A 21363-nucleotide genomic window follows, 5' to 3' on the forward strand; every position below is an offset into this window, starting at 1 on the left:
TTCTTCTGGTGTCTGCCCCCCTTGTGGCTGAAGTCGGTATGGGGGCTTGCTGTAGGCTTCCTGATGGGAGGAGCTGATGCCTGCCCACTGGTAGGTGGAGCTGATTCTAATCCCTCTGGTGGGTGGGGTTTTGTCTCTGGATGGGATTAGAGGCAGCTGTGTGCCTGAGGGGTCTTTAGGCAGCCTGTTTACTGAGGGGTGGGGCTGTGATCCCACCTGGATTGTTGTTTGCCCTGGGGCTTCTCAGCACTGATTGACAGATGGGGCTAGATTTTCCCAAAATGGCCACCTCCAGAGAAAGGTAGCTGCTGAATATTCCCGAGAGTATTGCCTTCAATTTCCTTCCCTCATAACAAGCCACATTCACCCCTGTTTTCCCAGGATGTCCTCCAAGAACTGCAGTTAGGTTTGACCCAGATTCCTATGGACCCAGTGCACGTGAAAGTCTGTGTGTGCCTTTTAAGAATGGGGTCTCTGTTTCCCCCAGTCCTGTGGAGCTCCTGGACACAAGCCCCACTGGCCTTCAATGCCAAATGCTCCAGGGGCTCTTTCTCCCAGTGCCAGATCCCCACATGTGAGGGTTTGATGTGGGGCTCAGAACTCTCACTCCTGTAGGTGAGTCTCCCTCTGTGAACCAGTTAGTTTTCAGTCTGTGGAGCTTCCCACCCAGGAGGTATGGGGTTGCTTATATCACCTAATCGCCCTTCCTACCTCTTGATGTGGCCTCCTCTTTTTCTTGTGGAGCAGGATATCTTTTTTAAGGTTTCCAGTCCATTTGGGTGGAGATTGCTCAGTCTTTAGTTGTGAGTTTTGTTGTTTTTAGGAGATAAGTTGAGTTCCAGTCCTTCTATTCTGCCATCTTAATCCTCTCTCGATCCAGCTACTTAAAAATTGTAGTTTCACTACACAAGAACTTTTTCCCTTGACCTAATTTCATTTGTTTTGTGTGATGCTAATGTTAGATTCTGGCTCCTCTAACACTATGTGGTAAAGAAAGGATGGGATGGGACAATGGTGGTAATAGTAGCCTGACTATCTCTGGAAAGTTAGCTGGTGGAACTCCTATCAAAGTAAATTAGAAAGGAGTTGGTGTGAAATGAAGGTTCAAGGATTTATACTTTGTAATAAAGTGTAATGGAGTTCAGTAATGACAAAGTACATTGGAAAGTTGACTTGGGGGCCTTACATCCCATGAAGGAGTTATCTCACATTCAAATTCTAATTCATCTGTTACATGGAAGCCAGAGTGCCAGTACTTTAATAATTTAACACGCAGATGTTAAGCATCTCTTCTGTACAAGACACTGAGCTATAATTTAATCCATGTTAACTTGTGAATCTTTGCAGCAATCCTGACTCACTTTACTTACCAGGAGACTTGAAGCTCCTTCTAAATACCAAATAATAATCATGGTTACAAACCTTGTCACATTCCTAGAACTTCCATGAATTCATGGTCATTTATCTTCAGGCTTACTCTCAATCTGAGATATGGGCCTTCTAAATAATAAACTAACATTAGCTACCAGAGAGTCATTCAAAATATTTATCCATTCATTCATTCCTTCATTCTTTCAACAGCTAGTGAATACCTAAACATTCTTACATAACTTAGAATATTTTGTGAATCTGTCTTCATTAAGGTTTGGAGAGAGCAATAGCCAGATACTACAGACCAATTACATCGACTACTTGGACGAGCTTGCCTTGGAGATAGGTGTGAAGCCAGACCTCGTCTCCCTGTTGCTAAAGGATCTTAAACTGGCTGTGAAACTCTGCTTTGGGCCCTGCAACTCCTATCAATATCGCCTGGTCGGACCTGGGCAATGGAAAGGAGCCAGGAATGCCATCTTCACCCAAAAACAAAGGATACTGAAGCCTTTAAAGACACGAGCTATAAAAACTTCATCTAATCTCCCAGCTTCCTTTCTGTTGAAAATCCTGGGGCTTCTTGCTGTTGTGGTGGCCTTTTTTTTCCAACTTCAGTGGTTCTAATCTGTCCACACAATGCTTTTGGCTTTATCATCAGTTAGTACTTCTTAAAGAAAAAAGGTAAAAGGAAAAATACTAAATCTAAACTCTAAATTTTATAGCTGAGAGGAACAGTGGGAGAGGCAGTTGTGGAGAGTTAGCAGAATTAGGTCTATTTATAAAACTGAAATAGTGTCAGAAAATATCTATTCCATTCTACCCTTCCCTCAAGTTCATCAGATTCTCCAAAATACACAGTAAAATAATACTAGCTAAATGGTTCAGCCAAGCCCTAATAGAGGTGAGTTGTGTGGGAAAATTATAAAATTACAGAGAATGAAAAGCAGGCCCCATGGTTTAAATCATTGGGAAATTTAAATCGTGGGTAAATATTTGAACTCCTGCATGTTGTTCTTGAGAGTCTTCTTATCTGGACTGTATTTGGTAACAAAGTTCTCAGATATTAGGTCATGCTTTGTGGAAAATAATTCAAAACACTAAAGAAAAAAATGAGAAGATAGAAGACAATGGCTATGTTCAGATATACTCTCAGGGCCTCATATTGAAAGCTGAGCGAGTAGCCACATTTCTTTTATTTGTTTTATATATTGACTGAAACACAGCTATAAAAATAAAAATAAACATGCCATAATTGATATAGATATTTAGTTGGTACTTATAATAGACCAGACAACATACATATTACATGTATTATTTCATTTAATCCTCATGACAATTCTGTGAGATGGGTATGGCTGTTATCCCCATCTTATAGGTGATGAAACTGACACTCAGAGCAGTTGGGTAACATACCCAGGACCAGACAGCTGATTTTGTGATGGGGCTGGAATTGGAACCCAGGTTTGCTTGACTCTAGAATTGAAGATCATAACCTTGTCATAATATACTTATTAACAAAAACCTCCATTATTTATAAAGACTTATTAATAGCTTATTTTATTCATAATCACATATATGTTACTTTTGGAGGAACTTTACATAGAAAACAAAACTCTTCTTGCAAATAAGATCTGATAGGTTTTATTGATAAGATTTAGGTTATATAACAGCAAGATCTAAAATTTGCCAGAATTTACAGTAAAAAACACCTATAACCTATATAGGAGATCCTGCTGTGGCACAGTCACTGCAGAGGTGCAGATTTGATCCCTGGTCCAGTGCAGTGGGTTAAAGGATCAAGTGTTGCTGCAGCTGTGGTGTAGGTTGTAGCTATGGCTCGGATTCAGTCCCTGGCCAGGAGAACTTCTATATGCCATGGGTGTGCCATAAAAAAAAATGAAAATTAAAAAAACACACCTATATAATAACATTTAACATAATCATTGACATTTCCATAAAAACAAGCATCAAGGAAGAAAAGAATATCTCCCAAGGAAATGGAAATTATTATAATGACTGGGCCTTGTATTTAGCTCTAACCCTAAGGCAAAAAGCAAAAGAGTATGTAATATTTGTCATCTGATAAAAGAAAGCAAGCAAACTTGTTAGGAGAGATAAACATTTGCTTAGAATTGAGGTCTTAAAATGTCACAAGCTATTCAATGTCAACAGACATTGAGCAACATAGTAGACCAACATCTGGTTATAAAACATTTTCTACAGCTGTTGTTTGCACAAGTTGTGCTTTAAGAGATAAACTATGCTATAAGCCCAGAATAAGACCTTCAAAGGGAAATAAAAGCTCAGAGATTCAAGATATAGAAAAATTTCCCCTCTTCTTCTCCAAAGCCTTTGTGGACATTACTCTTCACTTTGGCCTGCATTTCTCCTTCAAGTGCCTAGAGTAATGTGATGGCACAGTGGAAACTCTTTAAAGACCATTGAAATGGCACCAGCATTTAAATGCAAAGGGTTTTTTTTTTATTATGCTTATTAGCAGATTCCTTTGAAAAAAACTGCAGATGGCATACATACTTAGTTCTTGATTAAAAATTGATTACTTTGCTAAGTATTAAAGATTATTTGTAAGCCATTACATTAATAATAATAATAGAATTTTCAAGGCTTTATAGCAAGAGTAGGCAAACTACCATCTGTAAGTCCAAAAGAGCTGACTGCCAGAGTTCCCACTGTGGCTCAGCAGTAATAAACCTGACTAGTAGCCATGAGGATGTGGGTTCAATCCCTGGCCTCACTCAGTGGGTTAAGGATCTAGCATCGCCATGAGCTGCAGCAGAGGTTGCAGATGTGGCTCGGATCCTGTGGCTGTGCCATAGGCCACCGCCTGACATTCTGATTCAACCCCTAGCCCGGGAACTTCCATATGCCACCCATGCAGTTCTTAAAAGCAGGAACAAATAAAGAAACAAACAAAAACAGCCTACTACCTATTTCTGTAAATAAAGTTTTACTGGAACACAGCCATTCATATTCATTTATTGTCTGAAGCTACTTTAAAGCTGCAGTATTAGAAATGAGTATTTGCAATAGAAACAATACGGCTCACAAAGCCTAAGGTATTTACTATCTGGCCCTTTAGAAAGTTTGCTGATCCCTGCTTTGTCACTTGCCTCACTCATCATTCAGTGAAATAACGATGGTTGTTATCCTGTTTCTATAGCGGAGGAAACTGAAAATCAATTATCGGGTTGATGCTGAATCAATAGGGGGAAAAGAGCTCCAGTAGGATTAAATTCTTATTAAATTTATATATCCTTGAAAATTTTAGAAAGAAGATGATCCCTTGAAATCTTTCCAAGTATACTGCTATCTTTTTAAAAACATCAAGAGTTCAAGGCCAGAGCCTGAGATTGACTAAGAAAGACTCATTCAAGACCTCTATACATCCCGAAACATGAAACTATCCTAAATAAACCATCTAGTATCCTATGACCCACAGAGATATTTCCTGCAACAGAAAGCTCAGAGAGTTCATAAAAGTTCAGATTCCTGAATGAGATGCAATAATAATTCAGACCTGCTGAATCAGAATCTCTGCTGAAATCTACAGTCTTGATAAGTTCCCTGGAGGATTCTTGTGCACATTATACTTAGGAACAATTTGTTTGAGCCCTGTCCAAAAAATACTGTTTTCAGAGATTAGTCTTTGACTCTTTCTGCTCCTCCGGGCCAAATTCCTCCTTAGGTTCAGCCTTGGCATTTCTTGCTGTACAATGTCTGTTCTTCTTGTCTAAAGGGTGTTAGCTAGTTACCATCTTCTTGCAAAATCTCTCCCTGTGATGGTTCCCCTTTATTAATCTTTTATTTTAACTATTCTTCTCTAGATGATAGCTCCTTGATTTTCCATCCCCAAAGCCAAATGTGTCACATTTGCTCTTTGCAGAAAAATAAAGATATTTTATAAATTAAACTCTTGGACCATAATATGTACAAAAATTTTAAGTGATAAAGATTTTTTTTTATCCTTTTAGGGCCACACACACAACATATGGAAGTTCCTAGGCAAGGGGTAGAATCAGAGCTGTAGCCCCTGGCCTACACCACAACTCATGGCAATGCCAGATCCTTAACCCACTGAGCAAGGACAGGGATCAAATCTGCAGATTTGAGGGTAAGGTTTGGTTCCTTACTGCTGAGCTGCAAGGGGAAATCCCTCAAGTGATAAAGATTTTTAAAAGTCTAATTGATACAGAATCCAGCATTTACATTATAATGAGGATGACAAAGGAAGCGTCTTCCTTATAACTGGTCTTTTACCCTGGAAGATGTTCTTACTGATCTGTAATGCTCAGTGCAGACTTTTGGCTATTTCCCAGGAGGGAGAATGTGTTTACACAGGACATGCCTCACTTTCTTGTCCAGTCTGCCTTACAACCAGATTATGGATCCATGATACAAAAAAAAAAAAAAAAGATTCCTGAGATTCCTGAGATTAGATTCTACTTAATTCAAGTCAAGGATACCAGGATGAGATTAAACATGCAATGGTTTTGTTAAGGAACATGACTGCATGAAGAAAAGGGGGAGAATGCAGGAAAAAGGCTGGAAGCCATCGGACAGCAGTGCTAGTCTGATCCTGGGTGAAAGAGAGAGGAATAAGGGGGGAAAGAAACATTCTAGACTATTGTGGAGTCTAAAAATGATTCAGCAGTGCCACTGGGGAGTCTTCGAGCCATCAGAGAAGGTTTGACTCTCCTGTGAAGGATCTGCTTCAATCTCTCTGCCATTTCATCACTGACTGAAGGCAGCTCAAGGGAAAAGTGGATCTCAGAACAAGCAAAGCAAAGCACCTCAACTAACCAATGTTCTTGGTTAATTACACTCCTATAGTTAAAGATCCAGGAGGCACATTCTCATGGTTACCATAGGTGCATTACATCATTTTTTAAAATTCTTTAATTAATTGAATCATAATTTTTAAATTACTTTGTGTAGTTTGTAATCCATTGTTTCCATAGCCAACTCTAAGACATAAGTGTGCCTTCCTCTTGCCCCAAAACTTCTACTCTCTAGTCCCAGACTTGGAGGTATTTGTGAGAGCACCAACAAAGAGGAGCTGCAGAGTCCTTTTCCTGCTGACACTTCACTCCTTTTCTCAGAAACCTTCAGTGTCTTCTCATCACCTCCTTTGTCATTACTGGCTGTAACCAACCTTCCCAGCCTTACTGCCACTGTGATGCCCTCATACCAGCTCTCCAACCAAACCACTGCCTCACTGTTCAAAAAGACTGCTGCCCTTGGGTTTACTTCATGCTATCTACTATTGTCTCCCCAGATTCCAGTAAAGAACCCATCCCTCCTGCCAGCCCAGGGTAAATGCTATTCCCCACCAAGCTTTCCTCAGCCCCTCCAGCCAAAATGCATCTCTTCCATCTCCATATTCCCAAACCAGTTTGCTTTAATCCTGCAATAGTGTTTACACTCTTGCATTCTATTAGGTTACTTATATGGTCCCTAGAGAAGTTACCTCAGCTTTTTGGGACCAAGTTTTCTCATCAGTGCATAAAAGAGGGTGTCAAATGATCACTAATGCCCATCAAATATAATAGTCTATGACTCTATCATAATCCCTTAACTGTCAATTTCTTAAGAAAGATTAAATTGAATGTCTTTTGTATCATGTTCGCTGGCACTAATTTCAAATGTGACAGTTTTGTGCCTAGGAGTCACCAAATAAATTCCCAGAAAATATAGAAATTAGGATAAGTTGGTACTCTTCAGAATGAAGCAATAATAGAAATTATTCTTTGGACCCAAAGGGTCACTCCAAGTCACTGAGTCATTTTAAGGATGAAAAGGACTACAGAGAATCTCTCAGATAAGAAAACAGAGGTTCAAAGAGGTCAGGTCAGAGTTCAGGGACACATAGTCAGTCATGTCTCACGAATACCAGCTGGTATTTCTTCCACTGTCAGTTCAAACTGCAGTAAGGACTGACTGCTTTACCCTTGTGGATGAGAAATATATATCTAAAACTTCTTATTTACCCCTACATGTCCATCTATAAAAGCTACATATTCTGGAATAGAAATTTTAATTATAACTATTAAAAAGAGCTGTACCATTAAATATTCCTATACTGTGAGCAGCTGGCCAGTAGGAAGTAACTGATTCTATAAAAGTATCAATTTATCTTAATGTTGCACTACTTCAAAGTATAGAAACCTAAGGACAATGGATAAAATATAAAAACGCCATCATTTAGTGTTCATTCATTATGTTCTAGATGTTATAAAGTATTCAATTTTCTTTCTTTTTTTTTTTTTTTTTGTCTTTTTAGGGCTATACCCATGGCATACGGAAGTTCCCAGGCTAGCGGTCAAAACGAAGCTGTAGCAGCCAGTGTATGCCACAGCCATAGCAACAGGGATCCAAGCCACATCTTCAACCTACACTGCAGCTCACAGCAACACCAGATCCTTAACACACTGAGCAAGGCCAGGGATCAAACCCACATGCTCATGCTTACCAGTTGGGCTCATTACCACTGACCTACAACAGGAACTCAAATTTTGTCATATTTAACCCTCACAACCCATTTTGTACATCAGGAAATTGAGACAGAATGGCAAAATGGGTTTTCCAAGTTATGTGGCTTGTAAGTAAGCCCATCTGGGCTTTACTGCCAGAACTGACTCTGCAACCTGTGCTAAACAATGGTGTGGTGAATGATGAATCAATTAAAAAGTATTTATCATCAGTTCATTTTCCAGTGTCTATCTTATATCCAAGGTAAAAAATCAACTTTCTTTCCTCCACACACAACAAGAATGGATCTGATCCCCAGAACTAAAAAGTTAATAAACCACAAACTGTCAAATAAGGTTCAAAAATGGTTTTAATATATTTGTGTCCAATATAATAGTATAAAATTATATGAATATTGACATTAATAACTATATTATTTTAGGTATTATTGTATCTAAATAAGAATGGAGATATGTTTTGCTTAAAAAATATATCCTCATAAGTGCTTAGAAGAAGAGAGACAGACCTGAGTTTTGGACAGAATCAGGTTCTTCAGGAGAAAATAGAGAAATGGTCAAGTTATTTAAAAAAGGATGGAAGAAAAGAAAATAAGAACAAAAAGGAAGAATAGAGCCATCAGATAGCAGAATGCTAGGTAGGATGCAATGCAGTTTCTCCTTGTGACTCCTTAAATATTCAGTAAAGTTATTAAATACAAAAAAGATTGAGTGGAGGTGGACTTTTTGTGGAACAGAGAGGAGTCAAGCTTTGCACTTAAATTGGTTTGGGACAGTCAAGGCTAATGCAGACCTCTAGAAGATCATGCTATGTCTGGGAATACCTAGATAGCAAGGAAAACCTAGATGAGAAAGATGCAAACTCTTAAGACTTAGATAATTGATTTCTGTAGCATTTACAGAGCACTTCAACAGTAGGATCGCACCTAATCTTCACCACAAACTTGTGTGTTAGGCAAAACAAGGATGATTATCTTTCTCTACAGAGAAGAATATTACAGAACCCTGTCTTCTTGCCAGTGTTCTTCCTGCTTCACCCCACTATGCTCTTCTAAGTATGTCACCAGGTAAGCATTTCCCATTAATCACAAACTCCTTAGACAGTTACAGAATAGCACATTTAAGTGATATGACAGATTCTAACACTGTTGCACTTTCCCACAAAATTCTCGTCAAGATACAAAGACATTTTTATAGGTGCAAACTATTACATTTGGAGTGGATAAGCAATGAAATCATGCTGTATAGCACAGGGAAATATATCTAGTCACTTGTGATGGACGTAATGGAGGATAATGTGAGAAAAAGAATGTGTGTATATATATGTACGACTGGGTCATTTTGCTGTACAGCAGAAATAAACAGAATATTGTTAGTCAACTCTAATAGAAAAAATAAATAACTTAATTTAAAAAGATACAAAGACATTTAAGGGAACTTAAAAGAAAGGGGCTGCTATTTGCCCTGGTCATTAGATGGTAGAGGTACAAATTCACCACTGTTGACAGAGGAAAGACCCATTTGAATCAAAATAATTGGCCTTAAGTAGACATGGTATTATTTCCACCTCTTCTTTCAGTGCTACTTTTCTACAGCTGTGTTCTCACAAAAAGAAAGAGAACAAACTGAATGAGAAAGGGACTTAGGAAAGCAAACCCACTTAAGAACAAATGTATTTTAAAAATGACCAAAAGCCAAAAACCTCTACTGAGAATGGCATAGGGAGCTCCTTAATGCTTTTTGTGTGATGGAGTTAAGGGTAGGGAGTTGTGGTTGTTTTAAAATTTTTTAGAGGGAGAAAGAAAAAAAGTGCACTGGCTAGGTCCAATTTACAACTGAGAATAAAACTTAGTAAATGCTATGCTCTTTTTAAGATTCTATGGCTCTGGAGTTCCCTTGTGGCCTAGCAGTTAAGGATCTGGCATTGTCACTGCAGTGGTATGAGTTCAGTCCCTGGCCCAGGAACTTATGCATGCTGTGGGCACAGTCAAAAAAAATCTCTATGGCTCTAAATATGAATCAGAGCAAAGGAAGAAAGGAAGGGAGGCAAGACTTCAGAAGGTGTCTTAGAGGAAGTTCTTATTGTGGCTCAGTGGTAACGAACCCAACTAGTGTCCATGAGGATGTAGTTTCAATCCCTGGCCTTTCTCAGTGGGTTAAGGATCCAGCATTGTGTGAGCTGTGGTATAGACTGCAGACACAGCTTGGATCCCGCATTGCTGTGGCTGTGGCATAGGCTGGCAGCTGCAGCTTCGATTTGACCCCTAGGCTGGGAACTTCCATATAACACAGGTGTGGCCCTAACAAGAAAAAAAAAAAAAAAAAAAGAAGGAAGAAGATTACTTAGAAATACTAGAAGGAGCCAAGAAACATTCCTCTAGTGCATCAATCAATACAAGCTAGATAAGATACATTAACAAGGAATCCCCAAATCTCAAAACCTTGAAATAGGACAAAGATCATTTCTCTTTCATGTTATGTAGCTATTGAGAGACAGGCTCTGCTCATCAGAGTTACTCAGGCATCCAGGCTAATGGAACAGCCATGTTGAACGTTGCTGGTCGCCACACTGAAGGAAAAAAAATAGTGCTCTGGGATCTCATACTGGCAATTAAATGCTCTAAGCCAAGAAAGGACACATGTTATTTTGGCTTACAGTAAATTGACCAGAATTAGTCACATGTCCCCAGCCAACCACTAAGGTACCAAGAAGTTCAATCCTACCATGGACCCAAAAGGCAGAAAGTCCAAATTGCTCCCTAAAGAGTATTATCATCTACCAATTTTGCTTCTCAGAGGATAGGTTCACTTCAAAAAGGAACCTAGTAGCTTTTCTCTTTTCAGGACCTCAAGTACAACTAACTGACAGTAAACCCTAAAAATAGCAGAAAGTGAAGGTGCTACTGAAGTTCAGCCTTCTTATTTTTAATTACCACAAGTTTCTTGCTAATTATGGAAAATGATATCATTTATCATAATAAATGATCACATTTATGCTCAACCAACACTATAAAGTTTTTTGTTTCCACTTATGTTAACAGGATACCTGATAAGGCCCTGGGACCCCCTTAGCATGCACCAAGGGTGCATGTACATATCATGGTAAGTGCCTAAGAACTGGGGTTTGGAACACTAACTGTGGCCCTGGTTCTCAAGGTATCCATGACTTAATGTCAAACATATTTTGATTTTTAAAAACACACTTGGGGAGTTCCTGCTATGGCACAGTGGGTTAAGGATCCAGCATTTCCACAGCTGTGGTGTAGGTCACAACTGCAGCTCGAGCTCAGTTTCAATCCCTGGCCTAGGAACTTCGATATGCCCTGGGTATGGCAAAAACAAACAAACAAACAAACAAAAACATGTGAATTAATAGCAGTCTTGAAGGCTTACATTCTGGGTAAAAATTAAGCTTTGAAATCATCCAAATATTATCAACTTCATAGCTGCAGGAAGGCAGCTGAGCTCAACAGAGACCACAATGCTCTCTCTGTGCCAAGGCTTTAATGAACCGGAAATAAGGCAAAAGGTGAGCCTAATGAGCAAGGAACAGACCCAGGGATGCAGAAGGCTGTCTGGATGCAGGGCCAGAGGTTATGTTAATACTATATCAAAAATCAAGAAAAGCCCACGCTGAGGCCGTCTTGGAAGGAGGGAACTGCTTCGTGCCTCCCAGGTACGTCTACCTTATCCGTTGGTGTGGCCCTGATGGTGAGGCAGGCTCTGGATTCCTAGAACGCTGAAGGGAATTTAAGATTTTGTTCATGTGTCCGGCATAGAAGATGAATTCTTCCTCCTCCACCATGAACGAAGAACCCAATGCTCTCTCAGTGGTTAGCCAGCTCCAGGATTTGGCAGCAAATCCATTAAATCGAAGAGCCATTGTCCAGGATCAGGTATGTCTGCCTAGCCTTATTTTATTTAAGGACCATCCCAACCCCCCTGTTGTTCACTCAGCTTTGCTTGCTCTTTGATACTTGGCAGAGTGCTGTGCTAACAGAGAAAAGATGAAAGGAGAGCTGGATATGATGTTAAGCTTACAAAATGTTATGCAGAAGATCAAAACTCCAGGAGAAACAAAACTGCTGGCCTCTGAAATCTATGACATTCTTCAATCTTCTAATATGGCAGATGGTGATAGTTTCAATTAAATGAATTCACATCGAAGGAAAGCTCAGTTTTTTCTGGGAACTACAAACAAACATGCCAAAACAGTGGTTTTGCATATAGATGGTCTTGATGATACGTCTCGGAGAAATCTATGTGAAGAGGCTTTGTTAAAAATTAAAGGTGTTATTAGCTTTACTTTTCAAATGGCCATTCAGAGATGTGTAGTGAGAATCTGTTCAGATCTGACAGCAGTGGCTTTGGCATCAGCAATAGCATCAACCAAGGTTATGAAGACTCAGCAAGTTGTGAAAAGTAAAAGTGGAGAAGAGAGGCTGGTCCCATTCCAAGACACACCTGTGGAAGTAGAACAGAATACAGAGCTGCCTGACTACCTGCCTGAGGACGAGAGTCCCACAAAGGAGCAGGACAAAGCATTGTCCCAGGTGGGCTCCCACCCAGAGGGTGGGGCCAGGTGGCTGAGCACAGCTGCAAACTTTTTATCCAGATGGTTTAACTGGTGACTTCACTTTGGGGCTCAAGGACTGTGTGAACGAACAAGGGGCCAGTTTTCCATTGTTGTGGTGAACTGTCAAGGGAAATTTGAAATAAGTTATCATGAAAAGTTTCTGGATTACATGATTGAGTATGCTGCATCCTACATTTTATTGGACATTTTACCCCACTAAGTGGTAAAAAGGACAGAGGCTACAGGTGGAGTTACTTTGTTTATGAAGGTATTTTGCTTTTGTTTTCCTTTGTTTAATTGCTTCACTTTAAAAAAAAATGGGTTCACCATTATACCAAAAAAAAAAAAATATATATATATATATATATATATATATATATATATATGTGCAGCTTTACATTTTGTTTTACATGAAGCATGTGATTAGGAAAACTCATTTTCTCAAGCCTCAGGGCCTATCTGAAGAGAAGTTCCTTTTTTTTTAAGCTCAAGTTGTGCATGAATTACTGAACTTTTTCTCTGCTTTTTTTTTGTAAAACATACTTTGGTACTCTTCACTGAAAGTTGTTAACATTTATCATTAATCTCCTTTTGTGCCTTTTTTTAATTTTGCCAACCATGTTTCTAGAAACAACATTACTAATGACAAAAAAGAAAAAAGAAAAAAGAAATCAAGAAAAAAAAATTTTGCCCTTCCAGAACCTTCCTCCTGCTTCTTCAGGCTTACACAATCTTTCTTGGAGTTTACTCTCTGTGCTGGTGGGAATCATTTCAATAGTACAAAACGACACGTTCTCTCTTCTGGTAATGGCATCATCACCGCTATTTCTATCATCACCACAGCTATTTGCAGAGTGTTTAATATGTACAAGACTCTCTATGTGCATCATCTCATTTAATCCCCACCACAACTATCTGAGGCAAGAATTATTATGCTTATCTTTGAGGAAATTTAAGCTTTAAAAAGTTATGTAATTTCTCCAAGATTACTCAGAAATTAACTTGTGAAAACATTACTTAAACCCAGGATTTGTGACTCCAAAGTCATGTTTCTCCCATAGGTTTGTCGTATTTCCAAGTGCCTGGCTAGTCATCTACACTTAAGAAGGCTTTAAAAATTGAACTTAATCATGTGGGTGATATATGATTTTAAAATAATAATAATAATGATTTTCTATAAATGGGAAGTGGATCAAATCACTTAAAAGTGAATCTCTGGTGTACAAGATGTTGTCATAATCACCTTATTTCATTTATTCCCTCCCTTTTAAAGAATGAAATCTATAAACAATGAAGATGCTGCTGTGACTCGATGATTTCTATTTTGCAGGGAAAAGAATAATCTAAAGTGCATATCACCAGTCAGTGTTTCTTTCAGCATTTCGCTGTTGCAAGTATTCAAGTTAAAGTATAAACAATGGTTAAACTTAGATTCCAAATTCGGCATAACAGGTATGATGAATGCAGAGCCTGGTGTACTGGGGACTCCTAGGCCAGCACAGGCTCAGGATCATCCATCCATAAGATTTCTGCAGGCTCAAGTCCTCACTGTGGCAAGTCTTGGCAGCAGGAACTTCTAGTACATAAACAACAAGATAAAATCTCTGGTTCCCTTGGATTAGAGAGGTGGGGCCCAGATTTTTCCTGTTTTGTTACTGAGCTTCAGGACAGAATCACCTCACCAGAATGCCACTCCCTCAGTCTGTGGAAGAGCTATAAAGCCACTCCTGCCTCAAAGTACAAAGAGAGTGGTAAGTAAATGCTTGAGTGCTTGGGGACAGTAAAGTCAGATATTATCAAGTCTTCTGTGTACACTGGTAAGTACTTTGCTGGGTAGATTACTAAGTTGTTAATTAGAAGATAAAACTTGGATTCCTAATGCAAAGGAAAATCAGTATTTTTTTCTCAAGTATTTCCATTAATAGCTTCTAACATGGTGCCAAACAATGCTTTGGGGGTTTGTCTACCAGATATTGGCATTGGGCACATGCTGGGAAAGAGAGGACAACCCCCTCTCTTTTCAAATCTAATTTATGTCGGCGTGTTGTCCTTGGTTCCCATTGCTAAAAGTGCTCCATTCTGTGCATCATGACAAAATGTTTTGATTTGCATACTATTGTCAGATCTTTTTTCTGGTCCCACTTCCAGCTGAATTCATAAGATTATAAATTGTAAGGGTTTTGAAAATCTCTTGTAGATATCCAGTTGAATGCCATCTGATTTACAAGTGGAGAAACTAGTCTATCCTTCGTTATTTCTTAGTTTCTCTTCCAGCCTAGGGAACATCTTTAGCCTTGTAACAGGTATGATGAATGCAGAGCCTGGCAGAATTTTTCTTACTTCGTGGTTGTGTTTAGGAATAGGCTTATATTGGTGGGGAACTGCTGGAGGATAGAAATCCCAGAGAATGGCCTTGCTCTAATCCAAATTTCTTACTGGCTGGTACTCATTTGTTCCTAAGGGCTAAGTGGGCACTTTCACTCACCCTCAATTGCCATTCAACTACTCTCTCTGCTTATTCTTGAAATGCACAGCCCACTAAGAATATCATATCATTGTACAGCCTGTGCCAGGATCTATGTACTGAGGTGTGTGTGTGTGTGTGTGTGTGTGTATCTCTGTGTGAGAAAGACAGAGACAAAGAGAAAGACACAAAGAACACAGGACAGAGAGACAGAGAGAAAGAGAAAAGGGAAGAGAGAGAGGAATGGGTAATATACAAAGAAAAGACTAGATGCAATTCCAATGCACTAGTGAAGATGGCTTCCTAGGAAATACATAGGTGAGTCACACTATAAGCAGTTAAGAAATTAATCAATTGATATACTGCTAGACTCAGATAAAGGATAATTTGCATTTTCCTAACACTGGCGGATAAGGTCTCCATCTTATTTACCAATTAAAAATCAATTAAAAATATATCCAGAAGGAAAGACTATAATCTAGAGGTTCCCAAACTTCATACATTCAAGGACTTCTTTATTTTGTAATTCTCACAGAGTCCCCAGACCATAGTTTCTCATATTAAGTAGTCAGGCCCAATAACTTATATATTTCTATTCTTTGTATGTGCATTTTTATTCTTTTATCAAACAACTTTGTAGCTGTTTGAAAAAATAATATACAAATTGAAAGAAAAGTGGTATTTTTATTTCATTATTAAATAATCACAGTTATTTAATATTGAGGATTATGTGGTTGCTGGGCACTGCACTTCTCAACCCTTGGAATCCGATCAAACATCTTCTCTTCATTTCCTATTCTACCTTGACCAAGTTTCGTGCACTACTTGCTTTTTAACATTGCAATTGCCAAAAACCAAGCTTTGCAAAGGTGTAACGTCATCGATAGAACGCAGCCCTATCTGGTATTAAAATTATGAACTACCTCCAGCTAGCAATTTTGTTCAGTGTTCAACAGACACGGAGTATTACTGTGCTTTCCTGAAGTTTTTAAAATAACTCTGTGCTTCTGAACACAATTTTGGGAACAACAGCCCTAGCTTCATGTTCAGACCCTTTATGTCATTCTAATAAACCAAAATGTGCACTCAATCTGACTTCAGTACATTATATATTTACATCTTACTTTGGAATAGAGGCAGGAATATAAAATGCCTAGGAGGATTTCCCATTGTGGCTCAGCAGTAATGAATCTGACTAATATCCATGAGGACACAGGTTCAATCCCTGGCCTTGCTCAGTTGGTTAAGAGCCCAGAGTTGCCATTACCTGTGGTTGTAGGTCACAGATGCAGCTCAGATCCTGCACTGCTGTGGCTAAGGTGTAGGCCAGCAGCTACAGCTCCTGGGAACTTCCAAATGCCATGGATGCGACCCTTAAAGAGACAATTAATTAATTAGTTAATTAATATGCCTAGGAAAAGAATTATAGTTTATAATCCTATAGTTTAAAATTGATAACTTTGATGTAAGCGACAGTGATTTCCCAACTCATTTAGCAATTCTGTGTTGCTTAAGTTATTTGTTTGATTTTTTTTTATAAATTCAGTTTCATCCAGCGACACTTTGCCAATGTAGTCTTTTTTTTTTTTTACTTTTATTTCTTATTTCTTTCATATTTAGTCAGCTTTGAGGAGACTATCTTCATTAAAATAATAGTATTGATAATTGCTTTTCAAACCTCCAACAAAGGAGTAGCCACATTTTTAGTGAATAGTCACATAAGGAGCAATAGAATTTTTAATATTAGTTTTGCATTAGCATAGGAAATAGTACTCTAATAACCAGTGGCATTAGTGTACTTTTCACCCTAATTAAGTTTCCTGCTATGTTATCAATCACCCTGTCTAAAAGTATAGTAGTCACTGACTGGAAATGATTTTTAGCTAAAATAAATAAAAAAGCAAATGACACTTTTTCTAAAAAGTATTTATTAATTTTCAATCACTTTGGTATAATTATCAATACTTGAATGAGTGGTCAGAAGCATTCCTTTTTATCAGCATGTGAAGGCAGCATCTACTCTGAGTGCTTATATGCTCATGTATTCTCCTGTTTGTGTTTGTGACACATCAAGCAGGTTTGAAACAAAAACTTAAAGAAAGAAAGAAAAAATCCTTAAGGATGAGTTTGGAGCCTATTTTTTTCTTTTTTTCTTTCCCTTCCTCTCACTACCATTCCTATATTTCCCTACTCATTTCCTTCACTTGCTAGAAGACAACCTTTAGATATCTATTTCTAGTTGACCCTATGACTCTGATTCCAAATAAATAAACCCAAAATTGTCAAGGCAGATAGCCACAAAAATATCAGATTAAAAACTCTGCTGAAGATATAAAAATAACATAGCAACATCTTTTCGGAGATGAGAATGTCCCAGGTGCTGTGCTAAATGATTTTTATGCATTAGTTGATTCATTCTTACAACAGGTTCTACTTCTAGCTTTATTTCAGAGAGCAGGAAACTGAGATACAGAAACAAATCTCTTGTGTAATGTCCTACTGCTAGCAGTTAGCCAACACTGGACTACAGACTCAGGTCTCTAACTGGCAACTTTCCTACTGTCCTTTGAAAAGCCCCAGGGATGTTAATTGTTCAGAGAAGGCCGGCTGCATCTGGCCCACACTGAGACACTGGTGACCTGGGTAGGGGATTTTGACTTATTGTACATTGGATAGAAAGTCATTTTGAGGAAATAATCTCTGACCCAGGATATTAACTCCCAGGAGATATTTGCTCCATTCTTGTTTTAATTAAAAAGATATAAGGTGATAAATTAATTCATTTTACCCATCAGGAAATCAACCCATTGCCAAATATTTATGCAACTACTAGTACAGACCAAGCATACAACTAGAAGCTGTGAGAAAATAAGAAAGAAGTCAAAGGAAATGGCCTATTTTAGGGAAACATATAGCCTTATCCAGAAAGACTAACATGTGATCCAATGAATCAACAATGTAATGCAGTGCCTTTGTGTGAGGAACACGCTCTTCCTGCAGCATCCAAAGAAAAGCAAGCTCTGGGAGTTCCCTTCATGGCTTGATGGTTAACTAACCCGACTAGGATCCATGAGGAGGCAGGTTTGATCCCTGGCCTCACTCAGTGGGTTAAGGATCTGGTGTTGCCATGAGCTGTGGTGCAGGTTGCAGACACAGCTTGGATCCCAAGTTGCTGTGCCTGTGGTGTAGGCCAGCGGCTGTAGCTCCAACTGGACCCCTCGCCTGGGAACTTCCAATATCCCAAAAGTGCAGCCCTAAAAAAAGCAAAAAAAAAAAAAAAAAAGAAAGAGAGAAGCAAGCCCTTTGTGAAGTCAGGCAGTCATGATGCTTCTCAGAACCATCTCTGACCCTTACTCTCACTGCTCCCTTTCTCAGCAGTACACCTCCTTTGTTCCTCTGACCACTGGAGTTCTTTTCATCCTTCAAAACCTGGAGTAAATAGTATTCCTCTGTGTTACCTTCCTACCACCCTAAAGTCAGAATTAGCACCTCTTTCTTCATGCTCTTATGGCAGTGTATACATGAGACATATCAAGTTAGAACTTGACACAGAATTTTGTACTTATTTTCAAATCCCACTTCTCCTATCATAAGGAAGGCATCATGCCTTATTCATCTTTTTTACTTTCAGTATCTTGCCCAGGGCTTAGCAACATAGAAGCCCCTCATTGAGTGTTTGAAGGTTAAATTAATCAGAGAATTAATCTTAGAATCTGGCTTGATAGGACCCTATCAAGCATTTGATTCCATCCTCTATATAACCTATTAATTTCCTACTTATGATATCTCCAAAAAAATCATCATACTGACTCTGCCTGAACAAAATAAATATCAGAGCTGGGAAAGCTGGAAAGTGCTTATATTGACTTAAAATTTACCTCCTCATACCATCTTCAATTCCACGATTAGCTGTAATTCTAATCTTTCTGCTCATGATGATTCTTTAACTGTTTAAAGGTAAATATTTACAGAACTGCATCAGGCCTTTGGAGTAAGAGTCCATAATTATCCTCTTTGGAAAAGTGAGCCCAAGGCAATTCCATCTGAATCGAGAGCTTGCCACAGGGAAGCAATAAGCTCTATAACATTTTACATGACACCTGAAAAAATGGGCCTTTTCATCTCCTTTCAGAAATATTTATGGATTTTGAGCATCACCTACATTATGTTCCAAGTGCAGCCCTAGACACTGGGGCCACAGCAGGGAACAAAGCAGTTGAACTATTTCTCTGTTTCCCAATCCTGAAAAACAAAGGATGTATATTCATTTTCGTGGAGAGAGCTAACTATAAAACAATAAAAAGCAAATGTTCAGGAAAACAATGTCTTTGGGGTGCTTCTTGCATCTATTCTGTACTTTAAAAATTTACTAACTGGAGGAAAGAAAATTGTGACCAAAAAAATATTTGGGAACAGCACTTAAAATTACAAGATGTGGTGTTAAATATGTGTGTATTGACTAAAATGCTGTAGAAATTAAAAGAACAGAGGCTCTTTGGAGTTCCCACTGTGGTGCAGTGGGTTAAGGATCTGGTGTTGTCTCTGCAGCAGCTCGGGTTGCTGTGGAGGCTTGGGTTTGATCCCCAGCCCGGCACAGTGGGTTAAGGATCCAGCCTTGCCACAGCTGTGGTGCAGGTCACAGTTGCAGTTCAGATTCAATCCCTGATCTGGGAACTTCCATATGCCTCAGGTGCAGCAAAACAAAACAAAACAAAACAAAAAACAGAGGCTCATTGATGGGAAGCTAATTTGGGGAAATGTTTTTACGGTTGCAATGGCTTCCATTTATTGAGAATTTTCTATGTGCCAGGAGCATTTCCAAGCCAACTGTCAGGTGTTAACTCATTTGATTCTTACAAAACACTGCAAGGAGGAGTTCCCCATTGCGGCTTAGCAGGTTGAGTACCCGACTAGTATCCATGAGGATGCAAGTTTGATCCCTGGCCTCACTCAGTAGGTTAAGAATCTGGGGTGCTGCAAACTGTGGTACAGGTCATATATGAGGCTCAGATCTGGTGTTGCTGTGGCTGTGGTATAGGCTGGCAGCTGTAGCTCCGATTTGACCCCTCGCCTTGGAACTTACATATGCCACAGGTGCGGCCCTAAAAATTAATAATAATAATAAAAATAATAATACAGGGAAACCACTACTATTTTCTCCATTTTTTATTATGCACGGAAGGGTTAAATAATTTGCCTAAGATCACAGAGCAGTAACTGTAAGAACTGAGCTTTAACCCAGGCAATCTGGTGCAGAGCTTGGTTGTTCAACCAACACACTACATTGCTTCTCAGCTTTCATACAAGTTCTTGCTAACTCATGGCCTGGGGCCAGACAATCCTTCACCTGTGCCAATGGTGACCATTCCACGCTCCCTGGAGGTGAATCAGTATCCAATGGGGAGAGGATGGATGATTTTCCATTCTACCTTTCCACCACGCACCCTCTTCCACTGGTGACCACCCACTGCAGCAGATAGGAAGATGATGGGCAGCACAGCCAGGGCCCTGGAAGTATAATAGGGACTGGGACTCACCCAAAGCAGTGCTATAGGGGCACTTGTGGTGGACAGAGTGGCTTGGCTCCTCATCCCAACTCCACTCCATCAGCTGCTGTGCAGCCTTGTGCCACATTATCACACCAATCTGAGCATTAGTTTCATATGTTTATAAAGATTCATGTTTGACAAGGTGACCCTTTCCTGGTCTGCTGCTGGTCTATTCCACTCTAGAGTTAGTGGAGGAAGGCTGGCGGCAATTGCACAGTCCAGCACTAAAACTCCCTCCACTAAAGGATCTGGTTTCGGCCACTCTGCCAAAATCTACACTCTTGACAGCAACTGTACTATCATTTAACGCTAGCTCCAAGTGAGAGGGTGGTAACATACCAAGCACAGGGTTAAACCAGCTTCCTGAACATTTCTCTTCTCCCACTCACAACATCAGAAACCAGTAGAGAATGTTTAAATAGAGCAAATCCCTTGATCTATCAAATTTGTTTTTCTGGTTTGCTGGAGCAGCCAAGTATTGGGTGGGGCTTTCACTTAAGAATTAAAGGTTCTGCTTCATTTTCCCCATACAGAAGAAGATGGCCAAGCGAGTTGCAATTGTGGGAGCTGGGGTCAGTGGCCTGGCCTCCATCAAGTGCTGCCTGGAGGAAGGGCTGGAGCCCACCTGCTTTGAGAGGAGCGATGACCTTGGGGGGCTGTGGAGATTCACTGTAAGTAGGGCTTCAATAACTTTGTCGTATGTCTGGAAAAGTTTGTTGTTGGAAAATGGCTTGATCAGCACAAGTAGATATTAAATTTCTTCCACAAGGGATGGCACCTATAGGGAGAGGCTAGGAACATCTGCTGAATGGGGGAGGGGGAAAGGGAGTGTCCAGGAAGAACCTAAAAGATAAATTAAAAAAAAAAGAATCAGGCTGCAGCCTGAATTTGGGCATG

General features: G+C 39.4%; 2 protein-coding genes and 1 pseudogene across 5 annotated transcripts in view; all 3 read left to right on the top strand.

Annotated features, from left to right (window-relative positions):
• Positions 1 to 2494, top strand: part of FMO2 (flavin containing dimethylaniline monoxygenase 2) — a 35893-nt gene extending 33399 nt beyond the window's left edge. Inside the window, exon 9 of the mRNA XM_047752754.1 lies at positions 1644 to 2494. Within this exon, the coding sequence (XP_047608710.1) occupies positions 1644 to 1995 (352 nt within the window). The 3' untranslated portion in view covers positions 1996 to 2494. The remainder of the gene's footprint in view (positions 1 to 1643) is intronic.
• An 8734-nt stretch (positions 2495 to 11228) lies between these two features.
• Positions 11229 to 12723, top strand: LOC125111129 (armadillo repeat-containing protein 1-like; annotated as a pseudogene).
• FMO1 (flavin containing dimethylaniline monoxygenase 1) overlaps positions 11752 to 21363 on the top strand; it is a 35407-nt gene continuing 25795 nt past the window's right edge. For 2 of the 4 annotated variants that reach the window (XM_047752953.1, XM_047752956.1), the window contains exons 1-2: positions 11752 to 11773; positions 21000 to 21137. In XM_047752953.1, coding sequence (XP_047608909.1) covers positions 21006 to 21137 — 132 coding nt within the window. In that variant the 5' untranslated portion in view covers positions 11752 to 11773; positions 21000 to 21005. Of the gene's footprint in view, positions 11774 to 13874; positions 14271 to 20999; positions 21138 to 21363 lie in introns of those variants that run through there. The other 2 variants (XM_047752955.1, XM_047752954.1) reach the window with 2 other exon arrangements.

This window comes from Phacochoerus africanus, chromosome 11, assembly GCF_016906955.1.
Source record: "Phacochoerus africanus isolate WHEZ1 chromosome 11, ROS_Pafr_v1, whole genome shotgun sequence".
NCBI classification, from domain to species: domain Eukaryota; kingdom Metazoa; phylum Chordata; class Mammalia; order Artiodactyla; family Suidae; genus Phacochoerus; species Phacochoerus africanus.